The sequence below is a fragment of the Mycteria americana genome, chromosome 8, assembly GCF_035582795.1.
Source record: "Mycteria americana isolate JAX WOST 10 ecotype Jacksonville Zoo and Gardens chromosome 8, USCA_MyAme_1.0, whole genome shotgun sequence".
NCBI classification, from domain to species: domain Eukaryota; kingdom Metazoa; phylum Chordata; class Aves; order Ciconiiformes; family Ciconiidae; genus Mycteria; species Mycteria americana.
The window spans coordinates 26,451,185-26,470,425 of record NC_134372.1 but is presented as its reverse complement, the minus strand read 5'-3'; the positions used below and the strand labels follow the sequence as shown (position 1 = coordinate 26,470,425).

Genomic DNA, 19,241 nt, shown 5'->3' with positions numbered 1-19,241 from the left:
GCCATTCTCCTGTGTCAGGATGTGGGCTGAATACATGGTGTTTCTGCAGAGCCATGGTCACATTTCAGCCTCTTCCAGGCCATTTGCACGGCTTGTGTTTTCTCTCCTGCTTGAGTTGCATCTTTGGCACTTCAGAAACAAGCACATCTCTTAAGCAGCTGAGGATTCATGCTGGGTCTGCTGTCTTTTTTGCAGGCTCCATAAATGCAAGCTATGCTACAAGCAGCTGAAAAACATCAGCAACATTGTCAAGAACAAGTCTGGGCTCAGTGGCCGCCATGGTAGTGCCTTTCGGGAACTGCATCTCCTCATGGCTGTCCTGGAGTGACAGCCACCACCTCCTCATGTGCAAACACAGGTGGCCAAGCTCCCCTCTGCTCTTGGTGTGGCTGGATTTCACCTCTCTTCATGTGTCCATCTTCCCCCAACAGCACAGTAGGGAAGTGGAATCTCGCTGGCTGGTTGCCTGCCCAGCCCCAGTGCCTTATGGGCTGGATGGAGGACCTGAGTGGAGAGATGCCTGTGCTGTGTGAGAGGACCTGGCTGGCAGAGGGCCCTGCAAAGCCCCTGTAGGGAAGCAGCTTCATTTCAGCTCTTCATCTCAGCATCAGGCTCTCCGCTGCTCTGTCTCTGTGTGCTGGCCTTTCCCTGACGGGAGTGCTCCAGACCTCCTGTCACCCCTGCTTCACCCGTGTGTGCTGCTGGTTCTTGTTGCTTGGCTCTGTGGGCTGGGGCCGGCTGGCCCTGCTGTCTTTGTGCAGTGTACTGAGGATTGCAGTGTCCACCCCACAAAAGCCTGCTGTGGGGTGGAGTGCCCTTTCCCTGCAGAAGGGACTTCTTCAACTGCTGTATGGGACTGGCCCCTTTAGCTTGCTGCTTCAAACACGAGCCAGGACACTGTGCTACTGTGCCCGGTGTAGTTTCAAGGACCTCTATTGAGAGGAGGCTGTCTCTTCGCTTAAAAATCCCTGCTGGCACCCTGGGCCACAGAAGATTAATATCTTCAGACTGTTGCTGGGAACTGAGGTCTACCTGGATCTGTTAAAATACGTGACTTAAACAGGACTTGTTGTATGTGTTTGCCTTTGGGGGTATGTGGGAGGGTGGAAGAACAGAGTGACATGGACTAATGTCTTCCTACATCCACTGGACCACTCTTAGAGGTTTGGGTTTTTTTTTCCCCAATAAATGTCTGTCAGAACCTTTCTGTCCTCTTTTTTCTTTCCTGTGGGGAAAGAGGTTCCTGTTGGTGCTTCCCCTGCTCTGCCCAGCCTCTCTCCCATTTTATACACTGGAGCCTGTTCTCTGGGAAACTGTAACTTATAATGAATTTTATTAAAAGATTTGTAACTTTTTAAAAAAAGTTGTGTTAAATGCCTGAATCTCTTGAAGTACTGTTCACCTAGGCACAGCTCCTAGCTTGGAGCGTCCAGTGAAAGCAGGGCTCTGTTCCCTGTGTGTCCCACAGAGAAGCTGGCTGTTCTCACCCTTCCTGCTGGGAGGCTGTGGTGAGTAAGGGGAGGTGGTGAGCAAGTTGGAGAGGTGGTGAGCAAGTCAGAGAAACTGCACTTGCCCGGTGGCTTGCTGAAACCCTGGGGGAGGTTTCACCCTGCTGGGTAGTTCCCAGCCCAAAGAGCAATGTCATTATTTGTGGCTTGTCCCTTCCCTGGCCTGATGCAGATCTCTTCCCCTGCCTGACATAGTGGCACACAGGTGTGCAGTGCTTTGTCTACGTGATTTTCTGTGAGCTCTTGAGCCAGGTGCTGCTGTTTGGGAATGTAGGAGACTGTAGGGCTAGGAAGAAATCTAAAGCCACTCCCTACCTCGCTGATAATTCATCCAAACAGGGTCATGTTTTAGGAACAAAGGGGAGTGTTCTGCTCTGCTCCATGGCTCTGGAGGATGTGGCTCTGATGGTGGCTCACACAGGAAGAGGCCCTGGCAATGTGCCATTGCAGGACAGCATGATCGGGGCTGAGGATACTGCCTGCTTCGAGCACCAGGGAACTCATGGTGCATGTCCTGCCTACACTGCAGCCACTTGCTGCCTCACCCGGGGCCTCTCTGGTGATAATGTTGTGCCTGGACCAGACTGAGGGGTGAAAAGGCTTTGCCTGCCTCCAGCCCCGAACAGCCCACAGGGGGGAGAAGCATGAGACCGAGCAAGACACGACAGTGCTGAGGCTTACTTACGGTTTAACAGCTCAATCTCCTGCTAATTAAGGGATGCCCATAGCTACGATCTGGGGGCCTGCCCTGCCCGGCTTGCCCACAGACAGCTGCAAGAGGAGGGATTTAATGGGCTTATCCAGCCCTGGGAGAGACAATGTGCAAGTGGTGCAAGGAGGGAGCACCTGCCCTGAGCGGGGCTCAAACCTGCTGCAGGGAAATAACAGTAGTGCAGGAGGACTGGCTTTAACAGTTTATTTAAAATAAGTTTTTTTACAAAACGGGATTTTTTTAATTATTAAAATACATAGAAACATCTAATCTTACAAAAGGCTAAATTTATTTTTCCCCCTTTTTTTTTTCTTAAATAGAATATGCTGTGGAAGAGTGAGAGGAGAGGGCTGCGGTGGGAAGGAGCAATCAGTGCATCCAATTGGTTATTTGCAGCAGGAGGAAGTGTACCCGCAGGTGGGTGCTCAGAGGTGCAGGGGGGAGTGCTGTCTCCTCCGTCCCCCTGCCAGCCACTGTCCCAACACATAAGCCAACAGGTGTTTGGGCTGGAGGTTTGGTTTTTTTGTTTTCCATTCCAAGACCATGTAAACAGGGTATAAATATTTCAAACACTTTCATCTTGACCACAGTGATCTCTCTTGACAAGACAACTGGTAAATAACTTTAGAATAGCTTCATTTGATACTGCTAAATCCACCCTGGTGCTGTGTAAAACAGGCGGCCCCGCAACCACTCTCCCTCTGTGCTGGGGTGGCCAGCGTGGGGCCCTGGCAGCACTGGCACCACGATGAAACAGCAGCTTGGCTCACGTACGGCACTGGGGTGCCTTTATGCAACAACAGGGCTTGAGAAACCTATGGGAAAAGGAGCTGCTGGGATTTTTTCTAGCTTAAAATGGAGGAAGTGCTGCTCCAAAAGACATAGGGCAGCTGCCTAGACGCAATCTTGGGGGAGCTGGGGCCAGGCTGCTCCCGTGGGGGTAGCAGAGACAGGTCCAGGGTCTCTCTTGGCTCCAGCCCCCCCTCCAGCCATGTACCTCTACTGTTGTAAAAACAAAGCTGGAGAGACAGAGGGAGCACCTAGCACCTCCCCGCGCTGGCTAAAAACATCCATCCAGCAAAAATAAAAAGTCACAGAGCTGAGTGTCTGACAGGGCAGATCCCTGCCCAGCACCACTGTCCCCCACCCTGAGATGGGGGTCTGGCTGCTGGGAGACCCCGGCCCCATGCTGTTCATGGTGAGAGGTGCTGTCACCCTCTGGTCACAGGTCCTGGTGGGAGAGGGAATGGCACTGAAGCCTTTGTGTCTTCTAGCAGTCAGCTCTCTGTAGCACCGTGAGGAGCCGCGTCCTGCAATGGGTTTGGTGCCAGGGCTGGCACTTGTCACATGGGGACTGCCCTCAGCTTCCCTGTGGGGGGAGACATGTGTGGGTCACACTGGGCAGGGGGCATGGCCATCACTGCTTCAGCTGCATCCAGTGGCATTGCTGCGTTGAGCTGGCACTGCAAGCATCCCCATGAGCATCCTCGTTAGCAGCACAGCCTGGCACCCCTGCCTGGGAAGCAGGGCCAAAGCAGAGCCCTCCACCGGCTCCCGGCCGCAGACACTCACCTGGCAGCCATGGCTGCCCCTAATTCAGGCTGAAATCGAAAGGGAAAGAGGTTCAGCCTGGGGGCACAGCTGCTGCCCTGCAGCATCACTCCCCCTGTGCACCCCAAGCCGACGACAGCAGCTTTGCACTAGGGCGCTCTTGGGGAAGTGCTAACCAGGCTCCTGATGGCTAATTAGCCATTAGCTAATGAGCTGATTACAAATCAGCTAGCTCCCCCATGCAGGCTTTGCCTGCCAGCATCTGGCTGGCACAAGGCTGGCGGCAGGAGCCTCCTCTGACATAGAGACCCCAGCTGGGCACCTGGGGTGTGGAGTAGGGCTGCAGTGCCTCACCACCCACCTGAGGTCTGGAGCTTCCTGCGGATAGAGGCGGCGCGGCCAGAGAGCTGCCCTGGGCTGGGGGATGTGTGGCCCCGGCCAGAGGGTGCTGCGGTCCCTGGCGAGTCACCCTGGGGGGAGAAGGGGCACAGCCCCAGGGTCAGGCCACACCAGTCCCCAGAGGGAAGGGACAGGGACAGGCTCATGGGCAGATCGTGCCTCCGTGGGTCGTGGTGTCCAAATATGCTCTGGGGGTACCACAGGGCTGCTGCAAAACAGGGCTTGGAAGAGCCAAGGTGTCAGCATCAGTGGGATGCTGCTGGGGACAGCCTGCATCCCACTGGGTGACGCTCCCCAACGGTGGCAGCTCCAGGGGGACACCCAACAGCAAACAGCCCTGGGAACCATGTGTGGGGGCAAAACAGGGGACCCCCCTGGGGTGAGGGGGAAGAGGAAGGGCACCAGTGGCCCCTCAGTTACCTCCAGCTGCTCCTGGCTGGGCCAGGAGGCCAGCTCAGCCTTCCGGGAGACAGGACCCAGCTCCACGGAGCGAACCCTCTCAGCAAACTTCAGGGAGCACAGTGTCTCGCTGGTGTTTTTCTCAGCGGGGGAGACCTGTGGTCAGGTAGGAGAGGGCAGAAAGTCACCCTGCTGGCTGCATGCACACCCCCAGGGCTCCCCCCGCCCCAGCAAACATGCTGGCGCCAGGCCGGTGAGATGCTATTATTAACCTGCCACTCCCAGGATAGCCCCATCCATCTGCACCCAGGCCAGTCTCTGAGCCAGCTGGATCCCCTGTCACTAACTGCCTTGGCGCAAGAACAGCTGGGAAAAGCTGCAACAGGTGGCAGGGGCTTGGGCACCCCCCCACCAAGGGGACTCGGTGCAGGCACAGGCAGCGTGGGGGGAGGGGGTGTCACAGAGCAGGGATGGAAGAGCTGCCAGAGGATAAGATCGTCCCAGCAAGAGAGAGGATGGGAAGATGCCAACATGCAAGGACATAGCGCCCATAGGGATGGCATCCATGATGCAGGGAGGGGAGGATCGTGGACCTCCGATTTCATCCCTCATCCTCATCTGGGGCACACAGATGGGGACAGTGCTGCCCCTGGCACTGCGGTTGCAGACCAGATGATGTCCCCACATGCAAGCCCAGTCCCCTGGTCCCAGCCCAGCTCCTGCTTCCAGCATCCCCCCGCCGCCTGCCCCAGCACTAGGGTGAGCAGGGACCAAACCCATCCGAAAAACCACACGACTGTCCACAGGGATGCTGACGGGCACCAGGTGCTCAGCCCCTACCTGCACCATCATGAGGGTCTTGCTGTCACCACTGAGTGAGTCCTGCAGCAGGTAGGTCAGCTTGGAGTTGCGGAAGGGCACGTGGCCCTGCCGGGACCGCAGGGCATAAATGACATCACCCAGTGCTGACAGGGACTTGTTGATGTGTTGCGCCTCGCGGAGCCGTCTGCCCTCCGCGCCCGACCGCCCGACCCGCTCCGATCCTGCCAGGTCCACCAGGTTCAGCTTCCCTGGGGACACACAGCCAAATTCCCCCAGTTGGCATCAGTGCCCAGCCCCACACACCCTGGGCATGCCGCCGCCCAGACGCCCTGGTGAGGAGCTTGCCATGTGACACCCACCTGTGGTGCGGAGCCCTGTGCTGCGGTCAAGGCCACGGACGGTGACGATGAGGAGGGCATGGGAGCGGGAGCTGTGTTCATTCAGGTTGGTGCACTCTGTCGCCCGGTTGACGTGGCCAATCTCAAAGACCTGTGGGAGCCCGGGCAGGTGGGGGGGTGAGGCCAGCGTGCCCCCAACCCACCACAAACCCCACATGATCCGGGGACCCCTGGGGATGTCACCCAAGTGACAGTCCCCCACGAGGTGCCTGGTCCATCAGGGTGATGGCCACTGTCAGGTCTCAGCCTGGGTGATGCACTGAAGGCAGAGGGTGACAGGCAGGGCACTGCGGTGACAGCTGGCACCCTGCTAATCCCCTGGAAGCCACTCAGACCCCATGCTTTTATTTTTAACCTCCTGTGGCTCACCCCATGGGACAGTGACCATCACATCGCACCTGGGGACCTGTTTTGGTCTCTGTCGCTCCCTGGTTCTTCAGCAATACTCCCGAATCCAGGGTCATGCACCAGAGACCCCTCCCTAATTCACTTCGCCCCCGGTGCTACCCTCCTGCTCCCGCCACCCCCATCTCCTCGCACCTTGTTGATGTCCTCCACGCTCTGCACCCTGAACTCAGTCAGCCCGGGCACGTAGAGCTGCCCGCTGCCGTCGGGGCACAGCTTGATCTCCAGCTTCTCCTGCGGCTCCTTCCCCAGCAAGTCCCTGGGCAAAGGGGTACCCGTCACCATCCCACCCAACAGGGGGATGATGGGCGCCAGCTTCCCTCTGGCACAGCATCACTGCTGTGGCTCAGGGCTGCGTGCCAAGGCTGCCAGAGCAGCCCTCTCCTCCTGGGGATGCTGCATATCCTTTGTATAGACCTCGGCTCTCCGTCTCCCGCCAGATCCCCACATGCTCACTCCCACCCAACCCGGACCACAGTCCCACCCCTGCTCTTTATTGCCATTCCCAGCCCCCATTTATCCATGCACCCAGTCTCCTCCTGGCTGCTCCTGCCTGTGGCTGGGCAGAGAAGGAAAATATTTTTCATGATCCCAGCTCCCAGTTAGTAATTTCTAAATATAACGTCCAGGGAGGCAGGGGCAGGGAGGAGAGGGGACACCCTGGCCGCTATATCAGGGCTGAGGGAGCGGGATCGATGGCAGGGCCGGGAGCCTGTGTAAGTAACAGAACTCAAGGGACAGTGTTTTGAAAGGGCAGCATGCACTGAAAAAAAATTTAAAATAAATCCTTGCATGGCCAAATCCAGCGCCCAAGGCCCTGGAAACAAGATGTGTAGCCAAGGCAGGAGGAGAGCTGCGTGGGGTGATGCTCACTGATGCTGGCTCCCCAGCAGTTCTACTCACCCCACCAGAAAGCTTTTCCCCCCTCCCTGTACCTGAGTGCCTCATTGTAAATCTCGGCAGCGCTGACACTGATGGCGTAGTCCCAGTCGGCCACCTTGCCCTGCACCTCCGAGAAGAGAAGCTGCAGGGCTCGCTGGTTGATCCCTGGGTTTGCTGCTGTTCCCTGATGGATTAGGGTGAGAAGGGGGGGGGGGGGGGGGAACACTCTCTTGCATTTTATTCTGCATTTTTTTCTGAGCAGGAGCAAAGTCCCGGGTGTGTCACAGAGGGCTGCACAAACCCCTTGGCAGCAGCAGTGACCATCACTGGTGCATCCCAGGTCTGAGCTGGCCACCAGCCTGGTTTAGGGACAGTGCCAAGACTGGGCACCACGGCATGGGAAGCCGAGGAAGAAGAGGGAAGGAAAGCCAGGCAAATTCACCTCCATCGTGTAGGTTTTTCCTGCCCCTGTCTGCCCGTAGGCAAAGATGCAGACATTGTAGCCGTCGATGCAGGAGGTGACCAGGGCTTGAACCTCCTGAAACACCTGGGGGGGACCGGGGAGCATCAGGAGAAGTTGGCTGTGTCCCCCCTCCTCACGCCAGCAGCGCTTCCGTCCCAGTGGGACGGCAGCACCCACCTCCTCCTGGGCCGCTTGTGGGGGGAAGACCTTATCCAGCTCGAAGGACACCTGCTTCCCCTTGTGCAGGAGGTGCAGGACGGCATCATCATCGGCGTCGAAGGTCACCACATTGGCTGCCTCTGGGCCCTCACCATCTTCCTTTGTGATGGGGCGGACTCGCCCAAAAACACGGATGTTTCCTTGGGCAGGGGGATGCAGAGATGGTGTCAGCCATGGTGCATCCTACTGCTACCCCCAGTCACTGTCAAACACCGGGCGGACTGAACGCTGTACCCCGCTGCTGACCGAAGCATCCCATCGCTGACCTCAACATCTTATGGAGATGTGAAGCACCCAAGCCATGATGCTGGGGTGCAGTGGGGTGATGCTCCCCTGTCTGTCCTGGCCCCCCTCAGGGACACTCTCCTGTGATGGGACCTGCCACCCCCCCGCACACCTTTCAGCCGCACCAGCTCGTTGTGACACTTCTTGCGGAGCTGCAGCTCCCGCCGGTACTTGCGCAGCAGCTCCCGGTTGGTACTGTGCACATCCTCGATGGCCTGGTTGATCTGGGGGGGTGGAGAGCAGCAGCTCAGTGACGCCCCCAGCATCCTCACCCCACATGGGGAAGAGCTGGGGTGGTGGTCCCAGGGGGCTCACCTCGGCCCGGGTGCTCTGCAGTGCCTCCTGGAGGAGCAGGGGGAAGTCGCGCACCTGACGCTTCAGGCTGTTGTAGTCGTGGGTGAGGGTACGCAGCGCTGGCTGCAGCGTCAGCAGGTTGGTCCGGACACCTGCAGGCACAAGATGGGGTGAGGGCCAGGTGGCACAACCCCCCAACACCAGCCGGGTGACCCTGCGAGCCCCCACCGCCTCCTCACCTGCCAGGTTTTCATGCACCGCCTTCATCTCCACTTGGGCACGGGAAAACGCCTCTTCGATGGCACGGTTCTTCTCCTCCTCCATGGCCTGCATCTCCTCCAGCATCTGCCCGTGGGCTCGCTCCAGCTCAGCCTCGTACATCATGATCTGGGAGAGGAGTGCGGGGGTAACACTGAGCTGGTGACCACCTGCTGCCACACCGCATCACCCGGCGAGCACCATGCAGGCAGGAACCGTGGTGGAGCCGGGCAGGGTGATTTCTGATTTACACCCATTGCACTCAGACCTGAGCTTGGAGCTGAGCCACTGTCTTGTGGGAGCTCTGCAGCTGCCGCTCCATCTCCTTCAGCACCTGCCTCTGCATCCCCACCTGCTCCTGCAGGTACTGGTTTCGGGACTGGCTCTCGCACAGGGCTTGCTTCACCTTGGCTGACTCCACCTCCACCGTCTTGATGATGTACTGGGAGGAAAAGCACCCAGAGATGGGGTGTACTGGGGAAGCAGCACCCGAGGGGCCCAGGATGGAGCCAGCATTGGCCCGGGGTGGCTAATTTATGAAATCATGGTGCTGCGCTGATGTGATCAGGGCAGAGGGATGGGTGGCACTTGCAGGGAACCCACTGGGCACCATTAGGCACTTAGACCAGCTCCCCTTGCCCGGCTAGGAGAGATGGAGAGCCCTGTGGTCCTCACCTTTATCTGCTGGGGCTGGGACTTGAGGCTGGCGATGGTCTCCTGGCTGTCCCGCAGCCGCCGGCTGAGCCGCTCCTCCTCCTCGGCTCTCTCGGCCAGGGAGTCCTTGAGCCGCAGCTCCACCTCGGCCAAGCGGTTTGTCTTCTGCTGCACCTCCAGGTCCAGCTCCACCAGCTTGGCCCGTGTCTCCTCCGCCTCCCGCTGCATCTGGGACAGTCGCTCCTGCAGCCCAGCATTCTCCTGGCCCCAAAACAGCACAGCCGAGGCCACATCACCCATGGGTGCCCACCACCATGTTGCCACCACTGCCACCATCGCTGACTCACCTGGAGGTGGGTGCAGTCCTGGCATGGCACCTGCTGCTGCCGCCGCAGCTCCTGCAGCTCTCCCTCGCATGCCTTCATCTCCTGCCGCAAGCACTCATTCTCGGCTACCAGCAGGTCCCGGTGCTTCTCCACGTCCGTGCCACCCTGCTGATGGGAGAGGACGGAAGCCTGATGTACCCCAAGGACCCCCAGCCTGCTGCCCCCAGGGGAGCTCCAGCCCCCAGAAGGGCTTTCGCTTCCTCGCCCAGGGTGATGGTGCCAGGGAGCCTTTGCCTGCTGCACCCCAGGGCCACCAATCATGACATCAGGTTGGACACAAAAGCCCACAAACTTTCATCCCTCAACGTCTCTCTCAGCTTGCAGTGTCCAAACTGCAGCCCTGGGGAGATTTTAATCCTCCCACTTGCACTTCTATGCCCTCCTCATGTTCCCCCTTCCTCCTTGGGGACCCACAGCTCCAGCATCCCTCGGGGCAAGGGTGGCTCAGCCCAACCCCAGTGGCAGCTCACCAGCTCTGAGCGCAGCCGGCCAATCTCCTGTGCCTGCTCCAGCAGCTTCGCCTTCAGAGTTTCAACCTGTTAACACAGGCAAGGTTAACCAGGAGGCATCTCAGCACCTTTTCAGAGGAGACCCCGTGGTGCCACCCCAGCCACCAAAGTCCAGTCTGGCTTGCACCTTCATTATGCCTTAATTTTCCACCTTGCTCTGAGCGCCTGATTCACATGAGCTGATTAAAATGAGCGTTAATGAAAGGCCTGCTTCGACCTTGTTCAACCATGGGTATAATTTGCCCATGTTGAGCACTAGCAGAAACCATTATTAAAAAAAAAAACATAGCATCATCTTTGGAGAAGGAAAAAACCAAACATATCCATAATTGTGTTTAAAGAGCCAGAAGTGCCGCGTCCTGACCTTGCAACACAGCTTCGCTTTGCCTTCTCTATTTTTCTTTCTAGGAAAGTTATCTTGGGAGAAAGAGGGAGCAGGAGCTCTTCAAGAAGTCCATGTGTCTGAGGGCTGGCTCCCCAGCCACCCCTATCTGGGCATCTGCCCATCTCATGGGGACCAGGCTGCCCTCCTCCCAAACCAGACATCCTCGATTTTTTTGGGCAGGGGCCATCGCTTCCTGTCTCTCCCTTCCTCCCCACTTTCCTCCCCCAGTGAGGGTCCCAAAAAAATATGTCTGCATTTATTCAAGTTAACATTGGCAATGCCGCTTGCCAACGTTATGGAGGTTGCCTGCCTGCCTGCTCTGTGCTTTGTCCCTGTGCCCAAAAACTGATGGCTGCTGGGCGAGCATCACCGACCCCCCAAAACTTACCCCAGAGAGAGCCAGACCTGGCTGCGTGCTTCACTACTGTCCCCCAGATCCTGGCCCAGCTCCCAGTTTCCCCGTGCTGAGAAGCCGCCACACCGCTAAACCCCTTGCCTGATGTGGTAAGCTATTGCCCCATCCCAATAACCGGCTTTTGCTAAGCAACCGGGCCTCCATGGGCCATAATTTAGTAACTGCTGATTAATAACAAATGCAGATGTGCTGACATGGTGCTGTAATTAACTATGGTAAGTTATTAAGCCATGCCCTTGCAGGGATGGCAGCACAGCAGGTGAACACCTCCTGTGTGGCCCCGTACGCTTGGCAGGGCACAGCCAGCGGTTCCATGGGCAAGCTCCGCACGCTTACAGCCATGAGCTGGGGAAGGCAGCTGCTCCCTGCCATAGTCAGGAACCCCCCTCCCTCCACAGCAGGGCTCCTCCACTCTGGCTGGGGGGCTGAGTGTGAGCCAAGCGCACCAGCCTCATGCTTGAGTGGGAAAATCCCACTTCCATATTCAGTAAGGTAATTAAGAGATTTTTTAAAAGTATTTTTAAAACAGAGGAGGGACTGAGAAGACAGAGTCACAGCTTGTTACAGGGAAGCTGCCACCCCGGCTGGCTAACACACATGCCAGAGCCTGCCCACCGCTCCCTGTGTCCGAAAATGCTGATGCATCTCCATCCCCTACCTGCTCAGGCATCTCCAGCTGCATCCTGCTCTCCAGAGGTGACAGGGACTCCTTGACAGCTGGATCCGGCTCAAGCCATGGCCTGGCCATCCCCAGGCTTTGGAAGTTTAGGTCAGTGCTTCACTCTGGCCAGCATCAGCTCTGCTTGCTGCTGAACTGGCCAGTGCAGGGCCAGATCCTGCCGGCGCTCACGCTTGTGTCATGCAGAGTATGCCAACCAAATGCAGGACAATTACCTCCGCCTTTTTGACACCCGTGAAACAAGCAGAACCTGACTGTAACAGCTCCACAACAGCCACATGCAAATCCCTTTATGAGCAGCTGGAATTTCAATCTCTCTGGGACGACCCAGGTCCTCACGCCGAGGATGTGGCCGTACTGGCGCAGGAGATGGCTTTTGGGTGTTTCTGGTTATAGTAGCCAAAACGCTCTCCCCTTCAGCAGAGAACTCTGTGCCTTCACGTTCACTTTACACCTCCTGACTCTCGAAAGTCACTAAAATTAATCTGCTGGGTCGGTCTAACGAGCTTATCCTGTGGCAGCATTCCTGTGCTGGGAGGATGGACGATTTGCTGCAGGGCTCCGACCCCGACGCCCAAGCCTCCTGGCCACATCACATCCAAGGAGCTGCACGCCCTCACCTGTGTTATCGCAGTGTCACTGTAACGTCAACAGGGGGCTGCAAGCATCCCGAGGGAGGCGCAGCTGAGGCCGGTGGGATGGCCGCAGTGCTCAGCGGCACCCGGCTCCCAGATCATCCCTACGCACCCAAGCAGAGAAGATGTTCCATGATCGAGGTCCTATGCTCCTTCCAAGCGTGCCTGTCACTAACTGCAAGCCACGGAGATCTGGCCAAGCCACAGCCTGAAGCTGGAGACCCCAATGGACCCCTTGGTGTCCCCCTGTCCCCGCCATACCTGGCCTTGCAGCTGGAGAGAGCGGGAGAGCTCGTCATTGTCCCGGGCAGCGAGCTTCTCCTGCAGCCCCAGCAGCTCCTCCTGCAGCTGCAGCTTCTCCTCCTGCAAATGCGCCATGGAGGCCATCACCTTTTTGATCACTGGGAAGGGCTGGGCCACTGGCAGGATGGTGCGTTTCCCACTGCAGAGCCTCCCTCCTGCAGTGGGAGCAAAGATGAAGCCAGTCAGGATCCGGCCACCTCACTGGGGAGCGGGATGCCAGCTATGGGAAGAATCCCCAGGGGCTGCAGTGGAGATGGGATGGAGGGAAGCGGGACTTGCAGAAGTTCCACAGACAGCAGTGACGTGCCAGGAGGTGCATCCTGAGCATCACGGTGCTGACCATGGCCAGCCAGGCTAACAGTGGTGGTCCAGCCAGGTGAGCCCCTGTGGGGGGGTGGGAGCTGAAGGGATCTGCTGATGCCAGCAGAGCATCCCAGGCCATAACACAGAGCACCTGCCCATGCCACTGCACTGTGACCCAGCCCCATCACACACCGAGATGGTGCTGCCTCACTCAGAAAACAACTGCCTTCACCACGGTGCTCTGATTCATCTCGGCATCCTTTTTGTGAATGAGCAGGTGCCGGTGGAAAACCAGTATGTGATCATGTTATTAAAGACTGCATCATTACACACAAATATAATGGAAGCCGAATTAAAATTATATGTGTCCCCTGAATGGCTGTATTGCCTAATCCTTGTGCGGTCAGCTTTCTAACCTTCCTAGTATTATTTTCAACATTGTTTTCTTTGTGCTAATAGAGCCACTGGTGCTGACAGAAGCCAACCTGGCTGTACATCAGAGCCTACCAAATGAATCCGTAAATGACTTGGTAGTTCCCAAGAAGCAATGAGCTGGCCTGACTCATTCCCAACGTGGGGATGAGGCACTGCAGCAGGCGAACCAGTGGCCAGGATCCCGGCTGCCTGGTGCCCTTCCCTGCCTGCCATAGATTTCATCCACTGCCACCAGAAACCTGAAGGTTTTAAAGACAGGAGGTGATGCTGGGAATTGCTTCACTGCCTGCGGGCAGATGCTGCCTGCTTTATGGGAAATGTCCTGAATACAAGAAGCAAGACTTTTTTTGTCTGTGATTCAGACTTTCTACCTTTAAAAGGAGTTAAAGAGCCAGCAGAACAGGCGAAAAATTAAATGCTGGGACCAAACCGTGGCTCTGCTGTTGACTGCGTGCCATGGGACTTATCCGGCAATGTCTGCAGAAGTGATCGCTGGATTTTGTCTTCCTGCTTTGGGCTGGATACCCTGAAACAGCACCGACGGTGCTGGCTTTTCTTTCTTTCTGTGCCAAAAGCTCAGCCCAGCTCAGGCAGGGGACCATGAGGTTCCCTTTAAACCCAACACACACAAAACCCACCCCAAAACTCCTAAAGTTAATAGGAATGCCAGCTCTCGCCCCTTGGGGAGTGTGCAGAGATAAGACAAGATTACAGGAGGCACCAGGGCTCCTGTGGAAACACCGCATGTCTGCACGCATCATCCACGCTAATCCCAGGCTGGGACCAAAAGCAGAGCCAGGTTCAAAGCCAGGACACCCGCCTGCAAGCCAAACTGCCGGGCAGGGGTGATCCTGCTCGGATACCACGCCCCTCCTTGCTCCACCACCTTCCTCCTGCAAGAGCATCCTTGGGAGAGGAGGTGCCAGCCAGGCCTTTGTTACATCGACCACTGGGCAGACGCGCTGGTGATGACCCGGGGTCCGAGCAAGGCAGGTGCAGCATGCTGACCCTCCTGTTTTCCAAAATGCTTTGAAACCTGTTTGGAAAGGCAGCCATTTCCATGGCTGTGCTCCATTACCATTGCCACACAAACTTCCTTCCTCCTGCATCCCTGCCCTGTCCCACCAGCCATCCCGCACCAGGAGTTGCTCAGGGATGCAGCCGGGGACCAGGCTGGGAGCAGCTCCCGGGATGCGCTCTGACAAGCCTGGACAATTTGGTACTGACAGAGAAAGAGGGGAAACCACGGGGATTCACCTGCCACGGTGCAGCCATGCAGACTGCAAGCATTGCCACAAACATTACGTTTTCCTTAAGAGGGAGGAAAGAGAGGTGGGTTTGCTGGTGCTCACCTGCTCTGTTCACCCAGTTAAATAATTCATCAGTCGCCTGGTGTCACACTACAGCTGGCTGGTGTTTGATCTCTACCAAGACCCAATCCCCCCCAGTGAGTGCAGCCACATGTCTATGTCCACCCCGAAAGAGGAGAGGTGCCCCCAGTACCCACCGGCAGGTAACGGCCACTCATCCCATCATAGCCCTCCTCCCGAGCACCTGCTGCTGCATCCTGGCTTCCCCCTTACCTGCTTTCTCTAGGTTCATGGTGGAGGCTGCCTGCACCGACGTGGCAGCTGCTGGCTCATGGGGGGATGCCGGCAGCTCCTCCGTGGCTGGTGTTGGGGTCCAGAGCTCGCCCACCGTTTCCTGCAGGGCCTGTGTCCACAAAAAGAAACAGGACGGAGAGCTGAGATGCAGCAACCACATACATTGTGGTGGGCACAGTGCTGGCAGCCGGCATTTCACCGGGCAGGCCAGGAAGAGCAAGTGAGGAAGAGGTCACAGAGGACAGGACAGCAGGACCTGGGGAAACCCTCCCTCCAAGGGATTTCAGGGTTGGGAAGCTGCCGTGATGAATTTATAGTGTTGCTTTTAGTTCTCCCCATACATAACTCCTTCCCTCATCTTGGTCATGCAGTTATACTGAATATCACATATTTTTCTCTTTATGGCCTTAAAAAAAAAACAACCCTGGCTTGCAGGCAGGGTTGAATGTGAAGTTGTTCACTGGTAGCCGTGGCTCAGGTGATACCATGCCCCGTGGGATGGAGCACAGCTCCGAAAAAAACAGAGAAGAAATCTGGAAGGAGAGAAAGGAATATAGAGAAGGTCCCAGATTTCTGTATCCATGTATCTATCACTGGCTTGCAGGGAAAAAAAATAAATCAGTTGTAAAAAAAACACTACAGCATGGATGCTTTCGGAAAGCTGACCTGCCGATCAACCGAGCTCGCAGAATTGCTCCCTGCCCCGCTCAAAAGTGCCTTTTCTTACTTATGTCTATCTTATCTCAGAGCCCATGGCATCGCCCCGCAGCCCAGTGATGCCGGGGAAACCCGTCTCACCCCAGGAGAGGGGTGAATACTCAGTACATGCCAAATATTTCTGAGAGTAATTTGGAAGGAGGCGGCAGCAGCATCCTCCTGGAGAAGCCGCAGGTCTACAGTGCCTCTACATTTGAGACTGCTGGAGGGTTTTGCCGGAGGGAATTCACCAAGGCTGGTGTGAGATAAGAAGGTGTTTTCCTTCTTTTCAAAGAAGGGGAATTTAAATTATTTGCCCAAAGTCCGGAATGAACTGGTGGCAGCAACACCAGTACATGGCATCCTGACACTGTCCCTGGCCACAGTAGCCTTCCTCCTCCTCCATCCTGCTGGCAAACACCATCTCACAGCGCTGCATTTTCTTATCACCCTTCTGCCTTGAGGTCTCCTGCCTACATGACCCAGAAGTGAGCCAGAAAATGTTATTCTGGGCTGTTCCCTGGCATTTTTTGATGCCTTCCAACTTTCTGGAGATGCTCTGCCCACCCCACCCAGGCAGGAGCTCTGCTCAAGGTATGCGGCACCAGGGCCGAGGAGAAAACCTGCTACGGTGATGGGGGGGACCAGCCAGCTCCCACTGAGGAATGGCCCAGCAGAGTGCAGGGCATGCTTCCCACCACCCCAAAAACACTCTCCCCACCCGAGCTGTGGCCAGATCAGCGCTCCTCACCTGGAGAGCCAGGTAGAGCTTGTGGGGGTTTGCAGTGTCCAGCCAGCTCACGCTGAGGATTTTATGGTGAGCCACTGCAGGCAGCAGAAGAGCCTGGGGAGAGGTGTCCACTCTGCTCCCAGTGATGAGCGTGTCCTGCCCACGGCCTGAGACAGAGTGAAAAGCATCACTGTATCAACCTGAGAGCCCAGGATGGACACAGCCTTTGGTCTCGCTCAGCAAACCCACCTCCTCCTCCCCCCTGCTGCTGCCACCACACCAGTGCAGCGGAGACAGTGCATGAGTTTTATTAAAAATGTTAATTACGTTAATTAGAAAAGTTATCCCTTCGGGGGCAGAGATTGGTTGCCAACAACTAGCAATGAGAATTCAGGGTGTAGCATCTGTCTGTCCTCTGCAGGACCAGATCTGTCCCCCCAGTGGGGACATTCCACCCCTGCCCCTCGCCAAGCCACTCCACTTCCTGTGATCCTGTCTTGGAAAAGCTGCCAAAGCCAGCTTGCATCACCAAAACCAGACGGACAGACCGTGCCAGTGTCACCTCCCTCCACTGCCCTCAAATACTTCCTTTATTTGTCACGCAGCCAAAGTTGAAAGCAGACAGGGCAGCAGTTCCTTGCCCTTCTGAGCTGCACAGAAGGAAAACAGCATCTTGAGGAGCTTTTTCCCACGGCTGCGTCCTCCTCTGCCACAGGAAAAGCAGCTGGCAAGGGCTATGTCCCAGTGGGACCTGCTTGGGGACCCTGGGCCCCCTTCCCATTTGCCTGCCACAAGCACTGCCACCACCACGGGCAGCCAAATGGCTTCTCTGGCAGGCAGGAAAAAAATCAACAACCCACAAATAAAACCCCACTAATGCAGTTTTTTCCCTAAAATCATCTGGAGGTGCTTGGGACAGAGGCAGAAGCAGCATCTGGAGGGAGATGTGTCCCGACGAAGTCAGTCCATCAATCTGGACTTCTTCCCAGCCTGTAATTAGCCATAAAATTTCATGCGCGCCATCAAAATCGAGCATTTCCAAAGTGCTGGCAAATGCCCAGATAAAAGGCGATGAGTTCCCCATCCTGGCATTGGCAGCAGCAGCCGCTGGGCAGAGGAAGCTTTGAAAAACCCCATTTTTGGAGGCTTTGGTGCCAACCAGCGTTTGGCTGGGCTGGCCCAAACGCCAGTGAAGAAGCAGCGCCCAGATAAGCGGCTGCCAGCACATAAGGATGGCAAACACCAAAGCCAACAGTAAAAAAAGCCCAAATAGGGGGGGTTCAGCCTCCCCCTTTGCCGAAACCCATCCGGCACCACCGGCGAGGGAGGTGGGAAGGGCTGTTTCCTGACAAGCGGCTGCAGGTTGGGGCAAGCAGCTGCCCGTCCGCCTGCAAAACAGCTCAGATGCTGCAGACAAAAGCCCTCAACTAAACTCACCTACGGGGTCTGTGCACCGGGAAGAGATAAGGAGCCCTTCCAAGGAGCCGAGGCCAGGGAGAAGCAAGGACCCCGCATCTTCCCTTCCATGCGTATCACTCTGTTTTCTTTCTTACATGTTAAATTTTAACCTTTCTCCCTAAGCTTCCCACTCGGAAGGACCAAGAGGGAGATGGAGGCAGCCCTCTCTGCTCACCCCCCTGGCTGCCTACCGCTTTGTGCCTGCTTCTAAGTCTCTGTTTCTCAAATCCCGAGCTTCATCCGGAAAGAAATGTGAAAAATGCAGGCTGGCCTGTTCCCGGCCTCTCCTTCCCCAAGAGTGAGCAAGGGCGTGAGCGCAGCAGGCTGAGCCCCAAGGGAAAAGGACAAGCCACCGTGCCGTACTCACCATCCGGGGGAAGGTACTTCGTCTTCCAGGCGGCTCTTGTGGAGGGCACAGATCCCAGATCCCAGGTTTTGTGGGATGCGATCATGGTACGGGGGTCCCGAGCACAGCGACACCTCTGCAGCTAAGCGCAAGGAAAAACATCTTAGCCTGCCTCGGTTTCCAGCCGTGAAAGCCCAGGGGCAAACCAAGACGGCAACACCGTCCCCGACTCCGGAATCCCGCGGAAAGCTGCATCAATCCCGATTTCACTCCCGGGACCGGGGCGCTGAAAGCCCCGGGCTCCCTCCGTGCTCCCGGCGGATGTGACATAAACCATGACTGTAATTAATTTACTCATTGCTGAGCCTTTCCAGGCTCCTCCTAACTGCGAGTTGGGGTTATTTATTTGTTAACTCCAGGACAGCAGGCAGCACAGGGCAGCACCGTCCCCGGGCCGGGCAGCCCCCGCAGCCCCCCGCAGCCGGGCAGGCACCGCAGCGCAGCGCCGGGAACCGGGGGTGCCTCGGCGGGGGAAGGGGGCGCGGAGCCCCAGGTGCCGCCCCGCCCGCCGCGGGCGTCCCTTGTTCTCCCAGCCGGCGGCCGCGGTGGCGCCGGCGGCCCCGGGGCGGGGCGCGGCTCCTGGCGGGGGGGCGCGGTCCCGGTCCCGATCCCGATCCCATGTCCCGATCCCGGCACGCAGGAGGCGCAGCGCCGCCCCGCCCCGCGTCCCCCCGATGCCGATGCCGGTCCCGGTGCGCAGAGGCCCGGCAACGCCCCGCCCCGCTCCGCGCCCCGCCGGTGCGGGTGCCGGTGCCGGTGCAGACGCCGATCCCTATCGCGGTGCCGGTCCCGGCGGCGCCGCCTGCTGCAGGCTAACGGGGAACCGTGCTCTCGCCGCCGCCCCAGGTGCTCCGTGCCGGGCGCCCCCCAGCCTCCTCAGACAAAGAGACCCCCGTTCCGGTCCGGTCCAGCCGAGCTCGCCCCTCTCAGCCGTGCCGGTGCCGGTGGCGCCCCCGCGGGGCCACTCACCGGGCGCGGGGCGGTGGCAGCAGCGGGGCAGCCGGCGCCGGCGCCAGCCCCGGCCCCATCCCCGTCCTCGACCCCGTCC

At 57.6% G+C, this 19,241-nt stretch overlaps 2 protein-coding genes across 8 annotated transcripts in view; one reads left to right on the top strand and one right to left on the bottom strand.

Moving 5' to 3' along the window:
• Positions 1-2,796, top strand: part of KATNB1 (katanin regulatory subunit B1) — a 19,570-nt gene extending 16,774 nt beyond the window's left edge. For all 5 annotated transcript variants that reach the window (XM_075510246.1, XM_075510249.1, XM_075510247.1 and 2 more), the window contains one exon: positions 196-2,796. In XM_075510246.1, the coding sequence (XP_075366361.1) occupies positions 196-328 (133 nt within the window). In that variant the 3' untranslated portion in view covers positions 329-2,796. The remainder of the gene's footprint in view (positions 1-195) is intronic.
• On the bottom strand, positions 2,765-19,241 carry KIFC3 (kinesin family member C3). 3 transcript variants are annotated; one of them, XM_075510242.1, is made up of 23 exons: positions 19,163-19,241; positions 18,155-18,275; positions 16,351-16,496; positions 14,883-15,012; positions 12,520-12,716; positions 10,106-10,171; positions 9,597-9,740; positions 9,271-9,510; positions 8,864-9,037; positions 8,577-8,724; positions 8,359-8,489; positions 8,156-8,267; positions 7,717-7,898; positions 7,519-7,623; positions 7,130-7,260; positions 6,330-6,453; positions 5,751-5,880; positions 5,410-5,639; positions 4,842-4,964; positions 4,591-4,725; positions 4,133-4,241; positions 3,793-3,821; positions 2,765-3,589 (listed from the first exon to the last, which is right to left on the bottom strand). In XM_075510242.1, exons 2-22 carry the CDS (start codon positions 18,237-18,239, stop codon positions 3,817-3,819), a joined length of 2,847 nt encoding a protein of 948 aa, XP_075366357.1. In that variant the 5' UTR covers positions 18,240-18,275; positions 19,163-19,241; the 3' UTR covers positions 2,765-3,589; positions 3,793-3,816. The 3 variants fall into 3 exon arrangements, with proteins under 3 accessions (XP_075366357.1, XP_075366356.1, XP_075366358.1); XM_075510241.1 differs by lacking the exon at positions 3,793-3,821; XM_075510243.1 differs by lacking the exons at positions 3,793-3,821; positions 4,842-4,964.